The sequence below is a fragment of the Hordeum vulgare genome, chromosome 1H (genome assembly GCF_904849725.1).
Source record: "Hordeum vulgare subsp. vulgare chromosome 1H, MorexV3_pseudomolecules_assembly, whole genome shotgun sequence".
Lineage (NCBI taxonomy): Eukaryota > Viridiplantae > Streptophyta > Magnoliopsida > Poales > Poaceae > Hordeum > Hordeum vulgare.
In genome coordinates, this window is record NC_058518.1 from 407,937,167 (window position 1) to 407,949,659 (window position 12,493).

At 47.0% G+C, this 12,493-nt stretch overlaps 1 protein-coding gene across 1 annotated transcript; it reads right to left on the reverse strand.

The window, feature by feature from the left end:
• Positions 1-4,720: 4,720 nt before the first annotated feature.
• Positions 4,721-6,476, reverse strand: LOC123412321 (glycine-rich cell wall structural protein 1-like). Its single transcript, XM_045105280.1, has 4 exons — positions 6,281-6,476; positions 6,050-6,192; positions 5,322-5,952; positions 4,721-5,157 (listed from the first exon to the last, which is right to left on the reverse strand). Exons 1-4 carry the CDS (start codon positions 6,351-6,353, stop codon positions 5,030-5,032), a joined length of 975 nt encoding a protein of 324 aa, XP_044961215.1. The 5' UTR covers positions 6,354-6,476; the 3' UTR covers positions 4,721-5,029.
• Between the last annotated feature and the right edge of the window lie 6,017 nt (positions 6,477-12,493).

The window sequence follows — 12,493 nt, forward strand, 5'->3', positions numbered from 1 at the left end:
TTAAACTGTGCGTCGGATCGTGACAAGTTGTATATGTAAAACGTGTATATTTTCACGCAGAATAATATTTCCCAACTCTCATGCATATTTAAAACTGTTTAGCATGTTGTTTGCATTGGTTTCCGTGTCGACGTGATAGAAACGGTTTAGTTCATAGTTATTTAACCGTAGCTCCGTTGGAGATGAGCCATATATGTAAATAGACTAGAACGACAAGTAGAAACACGTGAACCACTTTGTTTTTCCGTTTAACAAACATAAAATGTGATTAGGATAGATCTGGACAGAATCAGGATGTAACGCGTGGGGTCGTTTCGGAGATGCTATATGTCGTTTCCGGCCTCATTTAAAATGCCTATACAGGTAGTTTAATTTGTTGTTCACACCTTTCCATGTTAACAACATTTTAATATTATCGTGTTAATAAACAGGAATGAACTAAATAATTAAATATGGAGTCCCATCAATATGCAACTCGTTGCATATTGAGCTTCACTTAATGTGTAGCGTTTGACTGTGTGAATTGCCATGCCGTGCCTTGCATATTTGAAACTGATTATGCATCATATTAGGAGGTGCATCATGTCGTGCATGTGCCGTGGTGAATACCGTGTGTTGATTCTCGTTTCCAGTTTGCTTTGTCTTGATAGAGTTCCGCAAGCGTGTCAGAATGCGAGGATCCGTTCAACTACGTCGGTTCGTCTGCATCACGAAGTCGATCTTCTTCCAAGCGGGATCTAAGGCAAGTTGAACATTTCCCTAAATATCATTACTATCATTGTCATGCTAGTGTTTCGTTTCTATCGTTATGTCTCGCTGCCTACCACCTGTTAAATACCAGCCTTCCAACATTGCCATGAAAACCTTCAATTTTTATACAACCTAGCAAACCAGTGATTGGCTATGTTACCTGATGTCAATTGTTCTTCCCCTTGCAACGGCACCAGAAGAATGCTGCTAGCACTCTCCAGCAATCGAAACTAGAAGAATGTTGTTGACGGCCCACCAGCGCGTGGGATCGTAGCAGTTTTCGAGGGTAGAGTATTCGACCCAAATTTGTTGGTACGCCTATAGGAGGTGAGAGGATACTCTCAAGTATTAGCAGCTGAATATGTCAGATTCAACCACACCTGAAAGATTAGTATCTGCAAGCAAAGTAGTATGATAACAACGGTGTCAGAAACGATCTGTTGACGGCAGACTATTCCTAACGATTGTATCAATGGCGTCAAGTTGCCTTGTTGACAGAAATTGTCAGTTCCCGTCAACGATCAGCGAACCAAAATTGTAACAGGTAGCAACAGTTTAACGAGCAATAGCAGCGGCAAGGAAAAGCAGTAGTGACAGCAGTAGCAAGTAGCAAAAGTAGCAAGCAACAGTAGTAGCAGAGCAAGACAAGTAACATCAGCAGCAACAGTAGCAACAGAGCAAGACAAGTAACAACAATAACAACAATAGCAGCAGAGCAAGACAAGTAACAGCAGTAGCAACAGTAGCAGTAGAGCAAGACAAGTAACAGCAGTAGTAGGACAAACTCGTAGGCAATGGGTCGGTGATTTGTTTGGATGATATTCATCATGCAACAGTTATAACACGGAGAGATATGTGGCTAGCTCTCGTTCGTCAATGTGATGTAGGCATGCATTCCGTGTGTCGTCATACGTGCTTAGGGAAAAGAACTTGCATGACATCTATTGTCCATCCCTCCCGTGGCAGCGGGGTCCAAAAGGAAACTACGGGATATTAAGGTTCTCCTTCTAATAAAGAACCGGACCAACGCATTAGCACTTGGTGAACACATGAATTCCTCAAACTATGGTCATCACCGGGAGTGGTTCCGGTTATTGTCACTCCGGGGTTGTCGGATCATAACACATAGTAGGTAACTACAACTTGCAAGATCGGATCTAAAACACACATATATTGGTGACAACATAATAATTTCAGATCTGAAATCATGGCACTCGGGCCCTAGTGGCAAGCATTAAGCATGGCAAAGTAGTAGCAACATCAATCTCAGAACATAGTGGATACTAGGGATCAATCCCCATCAAAACTAACTCGATTACATAATAGATCTCATCCTACTCATCACCGTCCAGCGAGCCTACGAATAGAATACTCACGAACGAGGAAGAGCTTCATGGAATTGGAGAGGAAAGAAGGTTGATGATGACGATGGCGACGATTTTCCCTCTTCGGAGCCCAAGACGGACTCCAGATTTGCCCTCCATATGAAGAACAGGTGGTGGTGGCGCCTCCATATCGTAAACGCGACGAAAACTTCTCTTTTTATTTTTTTCTGGGACGAAAGTGAACTTATAGACCTGAGGTTGGGGCGGCAGAGCTGTGTGGGCCCCACAAGCCTGCCCACCGCCACCACGGGGGGTGGTGGCGGAGCCAGGGCTTGTGGCCCACTGGCCCACCCCCTCAGGTGGAACTTGGCGCAGATATTTTTCATATTTTTCATAAATGATCTCCGTAAATTTTCAGGACGTTTGGAGAACTTTGATTTCTGCACAAAAATAACACCAAGGCAATTCTGCTGAAAACAGCGTCAGTCTAGTTAGTTCCATTCAAATCATGCAAATTAGAGTCCAAAACAAGGGCAAAAGAGTTTGGAAAAGTAGATACGATCGAGACGTATCATTACCGCTTGCTTATCCATTTGGATAGCGTTGCTAGTTGGATGTGCAGTTGCTTAAATGTGATAACATGGGTTCCTTGTTATATCACCATATTAATTTCTATTTAATTTAATGCACCTACATACTTGGTAAAAGGTGGAAGGCTCGACCTTTCTAGCCTCGTGTTTTGTTCCACCTTTGTCGCCTTAGTTTCGGCTACCGGTGTTATGTTCCATAAACGAGCGCTCCTAACATGCTTGGGGTTGTTATAGGGACCCCTAGATTCTCCTTTTGGGATAAAGCTCGTCTGGCAAGGCCCAACATTGGTACTATATTTTCCCAACATAATAATTTTGTTAATACTGAAAAACATAGGGCCTCATGAACACGAGGAGTAATTCAACATAATACAGGGAGGGCCAGTGCTGATGGTGCTGGTCCAAAATAAAGCATCGTGCGGGGCCAACCCGGGGCAACTCGGGTGATGTCTATCAGGCCGCCGTACGCTTCGCTTATCCGTCGTGTCCTGAGAACGAGATACACGGCTTCTATCGGGATCGTCGACATGCTGTGCGGCCCTGCTGGACTTGTTTTACCTTTCTCGAGCGTCTTGTGCGAGGGATTCCGAGGATGCTTTGGGTTATCTCGAGGTGGAGGTTTTCCAATAGGAACCCGAGCAGATCACAGGTTTCCCTGATCGAGGTCATTCCATCGCAGCGTGCAGGGTTAAATCATTCGGAAAGTCATGCCCGCGGTTATGTGGCAACGTGGAAACGTTGTTTAACATCCGGTTCTAGATAACTTGAAGTAAACTTAATTAAAATTTGTCAACTGAGTGCGTAACTGTGATTGTCTCTTTCGTGACCTCCTTCTGTGATCGAGGACACGGTGGGGTTATGCTTGACGTAAGTAGGTGTTCAGGGTCATTATTTTGATCATCGGTAGTTCACGTACGCTATGCGTAGATCATCTCTCTCTTATTCTTGTACTTGTAAGTTCGCCACCTCAAATAAATGCTTAGTCGCTTGTTGCAGCCTCAACACTTAACCATACCTCACCCATTAAGCTTTGCTAGTCTTGATACCTTTGAAAATGAGATTGATGAGTCCCTGTGGCTCACAGATTACTACAGCACCAGTTGCAAGTACATGTAAAGAGTTACTTTGATGTGAGCGCGCTAATTGTGTTATTTGGAGTTTCTTCTTCTTCATCATCGATCTAGGATGGGTTCTAGGCCGGCATCCTGCGATAGCAAGGATGGACGTCGTTCTTTTATTGTTTGTTTTCGTCTCTGCTCGCCTCGCCGCCGTCGTGCCACCGGGGAAGTTCGGGCTACCGCGGTTCGACACCGCCGACGAGGCCGCCCGCGCGTATGACGCGGAAGCGTGGCGCCTCAACCGGCCTCGTAGGGACATGAATTTCCCCGAGGTGATGACGCGGGAGTGGGCGCAGCAGCTCGTGCCTCCCCCGCGGGTTGTCACCGAAGAGGACCGTCTCCACAACCAGATCGCTGAGATGGACGAACATGCAATGGCGGCATGGCGCCAACAGTTTTCGCAGGACGTGCTCGATGAGCGCGCATTCTTCGCGCAAAGGAAGGCAGACATGAGGGCGGAGCGAGCCGCCTATCGTAAGGACAAGCGTACGTGATAGCAAGCCGCACTCTTCAACATGGAGCTCAAGGAAGCGTCGACTTGGGACTCCGAGGATGAACGGTGGGCTGATGCCTTCATCACTACGAAGGAGTCGGACACAAGCGCGTCGGAGGAAGACGACGAGGAGTAGTTTTATCGTTTTTATTATGTATGTGTTTATCTACGATGAACTATCGATGATGAGTAGTTTCTATCTATGAACTATCTATACTATCTATGTCCATCATCTTGTTTTTGCGTAGAATATGCATCCACGCTCTAAATTTTAGCGCCTCTGCTCGAGCGGCGTGCATGTATTTTTTTTCAGCAGCCGTTGGAGCCAACGCTTTGTGGCATGAAAAAAAACTATCCCCACGATGTAAATTTATTTTAGTGTGTCGCGTGGTTGCGGGCCTGTTGGAGATGCTCTTAGCATAGTAAGATAGAAAGGCCACTCGGTTGAGTAACGAAGTACCGACAAATATTACGATCGAGGTGCCACTCGATTGGATCATTTTGGACAAAACCGATCCAATTTATAGGAATGATCAAACACACCCAGACCATCCGCATCAGGAGGCTGAAAACATATACGTGCATAGGCATGCATGATTCATCGAGGCGAAGGAATCACGTGTTGCGGTTACATACGAGATCCAGGCTCGTTCGCTCGCCGATGGTGGTAAAATCAACGCTAGTAGTATGTCATCCGGAAAAGAAACCATATTACAGCCCGCCGCAACGTGCTCGTCGCCGTTTCCGTCAAACCTAGAAGAGCATCAGCGACGCGCCAGCCCATATCACCAGCGCGGAGGAGCAGGCGGCCTTGAGGCTGAGAGTGGGCCCGTCCGCGCTGCTGGTCGGCCGACTCTGGTTGCTGACCGCCACGTGCGAGCCTGCAAGTGCACGTCGACGCAGAAAATGTTAGGCATCATAGTCACATTTTGTAGTGTGTTGCAGTTCAGCATGCAACTGAAAATTTCTTCGCGTGTTCCACATGGTCTCTCGAATCTCAAACGAAATCTGAGCTTTTGCTCCGGCGATTGGATGTTAACCTTACCTGCATTGGGTGAAACACTGGTGATGTTGCTGCTGCCCACAGTACCAATGGCAGCGCCGCCGTTGGTAGTGTCATTGCCGCCTACGCCCCCGCTACTAGCTCCACCTGCACCGGCACCAGCACCTCCGCCGGCAGCCCCGCCAATGATGTTGGTAGTGCCACTAGCACCGGCCGCACCACTGCCTCCGCCGGCGGCACCGCCGATGCTGTTAGGAATACCACCGGGCCCGCCGATGCCGTTAGGAATACCACCGGGAGCCCCGCCTCCAACCCCACCACTGGCACCAGCACCGCCGGCACCAGCAGCGTTACCAGCAGGCCCGCCTCCAGCTCCACCAGCAGCACCTCCTCCGGGAGCACCGCCGGCTCCGGCTCCTGCTCCTCCTGGGCCATTGACGTTGCCGCAGGACATCTGGAAGACGGCCTGGACGCCCTGCATGAGGCCGGGGTTGTAGCTCACGAAGTTGCCGAAGATGGCGTTGACGCAGCTCATCATCATGCTCACGTGGCCGAAGCACGGCGGGCTGCACATGATCGCCGTCGACGCGGCGCTGCCGGGAGCAGGCGGCGGCATGCCCGCGCCGGTGCCGCTGGAGTTGATGCCCATCGCCTGCAGACACCCGGTGAGAACCTGCCACGCGACATTATTCATTAGCCCATTAGCTCGCTGCTGAATGCTGATGCCGCTACAAGCAAGTGCAGATGAGAGGTTATTATTAGTTTATTACTGGTCTGTTGTCGAAGCAGAGAGCAGCTTGTGCCACAATCTGGACTGAATCCTGCGTCCCTGGTACCACTGCACCAATGCCCGACCCTCCTCCTCCTCCTGCTGTTGCTGCTCCAGCACCACCACCTCCACCTCCTCCCTGCCCTGCATTGTTGAAACGAAACGAAAAACAGATTAGCGCGTCGTGTAATAAACAGATTAACAAGTGGAGCAAACCAGAGCTGAACTTTACCTCTGCAACAGGAGAACAAAGCAGAGAACATCACAACTATGAAACACACGTGCGTCAGCTTGAAGGAAGCCATGGCAACCGAAGATCTTCTAGCCTGCACTTCCTTCCTATGATATGCAAGCTAGAGTGGCTTAAACAACTGTGGCCTGGGAGATGTTACTTGCTCTGTTCCAGGGATACATGATCGATGCCTATATATGCCCCTGCGAGCTGTGGCTGCATGACTATCAGCGCTATATAAAAATGTTAAAATGATGGTATGTGCCAGTCAGGTGCCAGTGTTTGGTATACAAGAACCAACTACTCTTCACTTGTCTCCTGGACTTGTGTTGCCTGAGGACGTGTGCATAAATCACACCTAAACTTCTCCCCTAAATAGAAAAGGAAAAAAAATCACACCCAAACTGGCACTGGGGTGTAGTTCCAACCTAGTTCTGTTGACTACGCTAGACCTAGTTCTGTACTTTGATGCTTCAGTTCAGATGAACGAGGGATGATGGCATGCAAGCGTCTTCTTACCAAGATTCACAAGTTTTCGCTGGTTCTGTTCGTGGTGTAGAGGTAGTGCAGATACGCACACATGGCAGTCGCACCTGCATTGATCTAAAAAATGGATGGGAGTAATCTTTGTGCATGGTTACGCCGTTACGCGTCAGGTATGCGTGGAGAATGACACGTGTCAAAATGCTTGATGCGCAGCTAGGCAGGCAGCAATGCCTATGGTCAGTTTCCAAATGATCATGCGGAAATCCAACCACGCCAGTCACAAGGAAAGGAAACATACTCTTTTCAGACATTCAAGTGAACCACAAATTTTCTGAAAAAGATTGGAAGGAGAAGACCCTCCACAGCATTTCATTATCCAAGAGATGCAGGCAGAGACCTCAAAATATAACGTCTACTGCACGTCTCACTGGATCTCGGTTACTCCCTTCGTTACTAAATATAAGTCTTTTTAAAGGTTCCATTAAAAGACTATATACGGATGTATATAGACATATTTTAAAATATAGATTCATTCGTTTTGGTTTGTATATAGTCCTCTAGTGAAATTTATAGAAACACTTATATTTAGGAACGGAGGGAGTACATTTCAACGGGCTTGCTGCGGGCAAAATTATGCCATCATAGTCGATCACTTGGCCTCAAGACTTCTTGACGATTGAAAAAAGAAAAAAACTGGTTCATCCATTCTACTCCTGGGTACTGTATTGCGCGCCAATTTCGAGAGTCGGCCGGAGTCGAGTACAACCTGCTCCTTTGCACACTCTTCGCATTGCATGCACAACACGTAAACACCAGAAGTTGCTATGCTATATATGCTACAGTACGTAGCTAGGCCGCATGTCGTTGAGCTCACCATTGACCGGATTGCGAACCGTGATAATACATGCTGTGTCAAGTAGCCATGCATGCAATGCAACTACCCGGCCGACCTGCTTTGATTTCTCGGAATCGCATGCTTGCGTGCGATGAGCGCACATACCGATCACCTAATAGTTAACCATTTGCAGATCCATCTCATGTTTTTCTTTGTTTCTGATGAATCTCATGGTTAATGCGTCAGCTGTCTCTGTGGAACCCTGGGTCGTACCCTCTTCTCCGGCCCCGAATCTGTGCCGTGCTAGCCACCAGTCCGTACGAAGGGCAGTTAACCCTAACCAGTACGCTTACCATTTGTTTTTTCTCCTGAACACGCCAAGTCGAGCTTGCCTAAACTTATGATCAACACGATCCGAGCTAGGGTGATAGAGTGTGATGGCACTTTTAGGTGCGAAACTGAACCTGGGCCCTGTCTGGTTTCCCACCTAATGTTGAGCTCCACATGTGCGTGTTCGCCTAATCGCACTCGCCCTGGAAACATCTCAGTATAGTTTTTTTAGAAAGACTTTTTTTTACCTATTTATAATTCAAGACAGTGCAAAGAACACTAGAGATAATAAAAAAAAGTGTGTCTAAGGCACATCAATACGTGAGTAGTTATTGCATATCTAAATGACTAAATCAAACACACAAAAAAAGAAAAGAAAATACCCACATGAATCTTCATGTAAGATCAATGATATAAAACTTAGATGTGCAATATTTATCGCATATTTAGATGTGTTTTAACAAAACCGGTAATAAATACAACTATATTCATAAACCACCTTTTTTGAGACAAACTCATTAGGTTTTATTAAACTGAGACAACCTTTACACGTAGGAAATGTAAATCTCCAGGCAGGCCTAACAAAACGTGGCAACCATACCCAAGAGATAGAGCATGCCTAGCGAGTGTGTGAGCATCGAAATTCGAGCTCCTAAATTCATGAATGAAATTACAAGCAGTGAAAGCATTGGAACGCTCGATGATCTCAGCTATAACATCTGCATTCATCCTTTTTGCTCTTTGCTTGATATCATCCACCACAGTCTTGCAATCCAATGCCACTTGAAGCTTCTCGACATAAACATCCTCAGCTAGAGCCATCGCCCCTCTCATCGCCAGAGCTTCCAAGACAACCGGATCATGTATATGCTGAAAAGAGATGGCCGAAGCCCCGAGGAAAACTCCCTGTGAATCTCTACACACCACAACCACCAGCAGTAGTGGCATCTCCATTCATCTTGACGAAGCCTAGTGGTGGGGGAATCCACCAATTGGTTGTGGGAGCCCTTAAAGAAGGACTACAATATACTCCCTCCGTCCCAAAATTCTTGTCTTAAATTTATCTAGATATGAATGTATCTAGTCACGTTTTAGTATTTTGATACATCCATTTCTAGAGAAACCTAAGACGAGAATTTTGGGACGAAGGCCGGTTTAGAAGCTATATCAACATCTCGTAGAAATGCCTCCATGGAACGGTGGGTTTGTAGCGGACTATCATATATCTCTTCATGAATTGCTCATCGCCTAGATCTCCAGATAGCCCATAGATTAACCACCATACGGTTGAACATTTGCTGCGGTATAATTTCCTGCATAGTGAAGATCCAACTTCTGGCATTAAGGTTCAGGTTCACATTCATCTTGTCCACCATTCCTTCGGATGACAAAGATCACACGCATCTAGCCGAGATGCAGTCTACCAGAGCATGCTTCCAGCTATCTTCCTCCATTCAGAAGTGGCAAATAGAGCTGGTAGCGATATGTCGATGACAAAGGGAATCCGCGGTTGGAACTGTGTCCCTCCAAAGCCGCCACACAAAGTTCTTCAGCTTGGAGGGAACCTTAATGTTCCACAAGGAAACTCATGTCCACTTCTCTCGATCCGTAGCCGAAACCCCAGCAGCGCCATCCAGTAGGTTCTCTCCATCCCTTTTTGATTTTAGAAGCATCTTGTAAGATGAACTTACCGAAAACAATCCGCGGTGATCTTCACCCCACGCCCAAAAATCTGCCATCCTCCTCGTGCATAATGGAATAGATAAGATTACCTCAACATCGATCACAGTAAAAACTTCGCGAAGTTCATCCTCACGCCATGCACTAGCCGAGGCATCAATAAGATCCGACGCACTTTGGGGAGGGTTAATCACGAGTGAGGCGATCGGCCGCATCATACCCGGCCTAGGCATCCAGTTTTGAGACCAAATGTTGGTGTTCTCTCGAGTTCCAATCCTCTTGATAATCCCTTGTGCAACAACATCTCTCCCATTCAAGATTGCCCTCCAAATTTGAGAAGGGTACCCACCAAACTCAGCCTCTAGTAATGAGACCGTGGGATAATACACTCCCTTTAGAAACCTAGCACTTAGTGTCGCAGGCCCCTCTAACAGCCTTCAAGCTTGTCTTGCCAAGAGTGATAAGTTGAACAACTCAATGTCCTTATAACCAAAACCACCAAGAGATTTTGGGGAAGTGCAAAGATCCCATGAGACCCAACATGGCTTCCTTTTGCCCCTCTTGCTCCCCCACCAAAATTGACGAATCATCGAAGTTATGTTCTCGCAAATGCCACGAGGTAACCTAAAGCATGCCATTGAAAAAACTGGTATTGCTCGAGCAACAGTATTTACCAGAACTTCCTTCCCACCATACGAAAGCATATTTTCCATCCATCCTTTAATCTTCTCCCAAACTTTGTCCCGCATGTACTTAAAAGTCCCCCTTGCTTGCATATGCCACATCGGTCGGCAAACCTAAATACCTCTCACATAGTTCTTCCTTGTGCACATCCAGCGACACTTTAATGGATTCTCTAATAGTTTGAGGGCACCCTTTACTGAAAAAAGATTGAGGACTTTGCATTGTTAATTTTCTGGCCACGAGCATTGCAATAGGTAGTCAATAGGTTTGATACCACCGTTGCCCCCTCAACACTCGCTTTGAAAAGCAGTAGGCTATCATCCGCAAAGAGTAGGTGTTTAACAACCGGAGCTGTCGGCGCCACCTTGGGGCAGTTGGGGCCAATCGTGGCCCAGCTAGTGGGCTATACATCTAGCAGGAATTTCTCATGGTTAGTAGACGTGTAAAGCCCAACCCCGGTCATGACAATCAAGCAGGCCTACCGAGTTCCCTTAACAAAAAACAGGCCTATCAAGTACTGTGTTGTTTTAAAATGGTAACCAGGTATACGCTTCCGCTACATCAACCGCGTATATACGCTTCCGCTTAGTGATCTACAAGGGTATGTAGATTCACTCTCCCCTCTCGTAGATGATCATCACCATGGATAGGTATTGCGTGTGCGTAGGATTTTTTTTGTTTCCCATGCGACGTTCCCCAACACCCGGGACCCACTTCAGAGTCAGTCACCCATCCTCAAATCGCTCTGAGCCAAGGACGTTTAACTTTAGAGTTTTTTGTGAATGTGCTCCTGGACAAGAAGGGAAACCTTGTTAATATGAGTAATCTATCATTTCTATTAAGTTAGGCTCTCACAACACACCCGTCCGTTCGCCTCCTCTCCCTCATCCTCGTTCATAGGGTGACAGTGTGACAAACATCAGGTATGCTGTTTCCATGCCTGTTTGGCAACCATTTTTTGGGTGGCCACGTTCTACTATGGTAGTGTGGCATGGCACAGATGGTGCTCTATGATAGCGTCAGTGATACTCGCGGGCACTGGGAATGATTAGTCAATGTATTTGCACGCCTTACGCAACCAATTCCATGCATATCAATTTGTGTTGACATGAGGCGTCGTGCGAGTGCCAACATCACCGCGATGGAGGTAGTGGCGACAAATCAGGACCATGGTGGTCCATCATTTGGGGGCGGGGCTGGCGGGGCCCTATACCAGGGATGGCTATCATAAGGGAGCCTCGTCTCACCATCTACAAGGGGCCCGCTAGGCCCAATGCGAGAAGGAAGCCCTAGATCACGTCTACCACCATGTAAACTCTAGACCTCTACCGCCTATACAAAGGGAGGTCTAAGGTCCTCATTCATGTCTATCATTAGATAGGAAAACTCTCGGTAGCAATCTTATACACCATTGTAACTCTTGCACGAGACGTGCCTTTACCATGAATAACGAAAACCAGCAAGACGCAGGGTGTTACTCTTTAGAGGCCTGAACCTGGATAAACCTATTGTGCGACCTCCAATCCATTAGTTCCAGCTGCGCTTGGACCCTACGGAGGGATCTGACAATATTTTGCATCGTTAGGGGTGGTAGCCATGCCTAGGTTATCAATGACGTGCATTTGCGACGAAGGCGGGGTATCACCGTGATGTCGCTAAAGTGGAATTTTAGTAGTACCACGACACACGTACATCGATGGATGTTCTTACCTCCGCTGACAAGTGTTGCTGGTTTGGTTGACTACTTGGTGTGTGCATGATCATTAGTTTGTGCGGTTTTGTTCGTGTCTATATTGTGGGCGCTTGCATTGTCTCCTATGGGTCAACAAATGGTGAATGCAACACATGTGAACTTTTGACCTTGGGTGCTTTCTCTTGCACTCGGTCTCGACTTATTTTATCGGCGTCCCTAAGCTAAATAAAACTCAGTTTATGAGTGCCCCTTTTTTTTTGAGGGTTCCCCACTTTTTTTCTTTTTTTTTGAGACACCCCCACTTTTTTTTTTCCTTAGAATACACAAGTCTGGACAGGCCATCCTAAAAAGTATGCCCGCATTTAGCAGCGACCACCGAGCTTGAGATGTTAGCCCACGTTATCCGGTGCCATGGGCCATGATTGGGGAATCCTCGCCTTGCACAAGGCAGCCAGCCACAAAGGCCCGTGGGTCCTGAATGGACGGGGTTCCAGCCCATCCATAA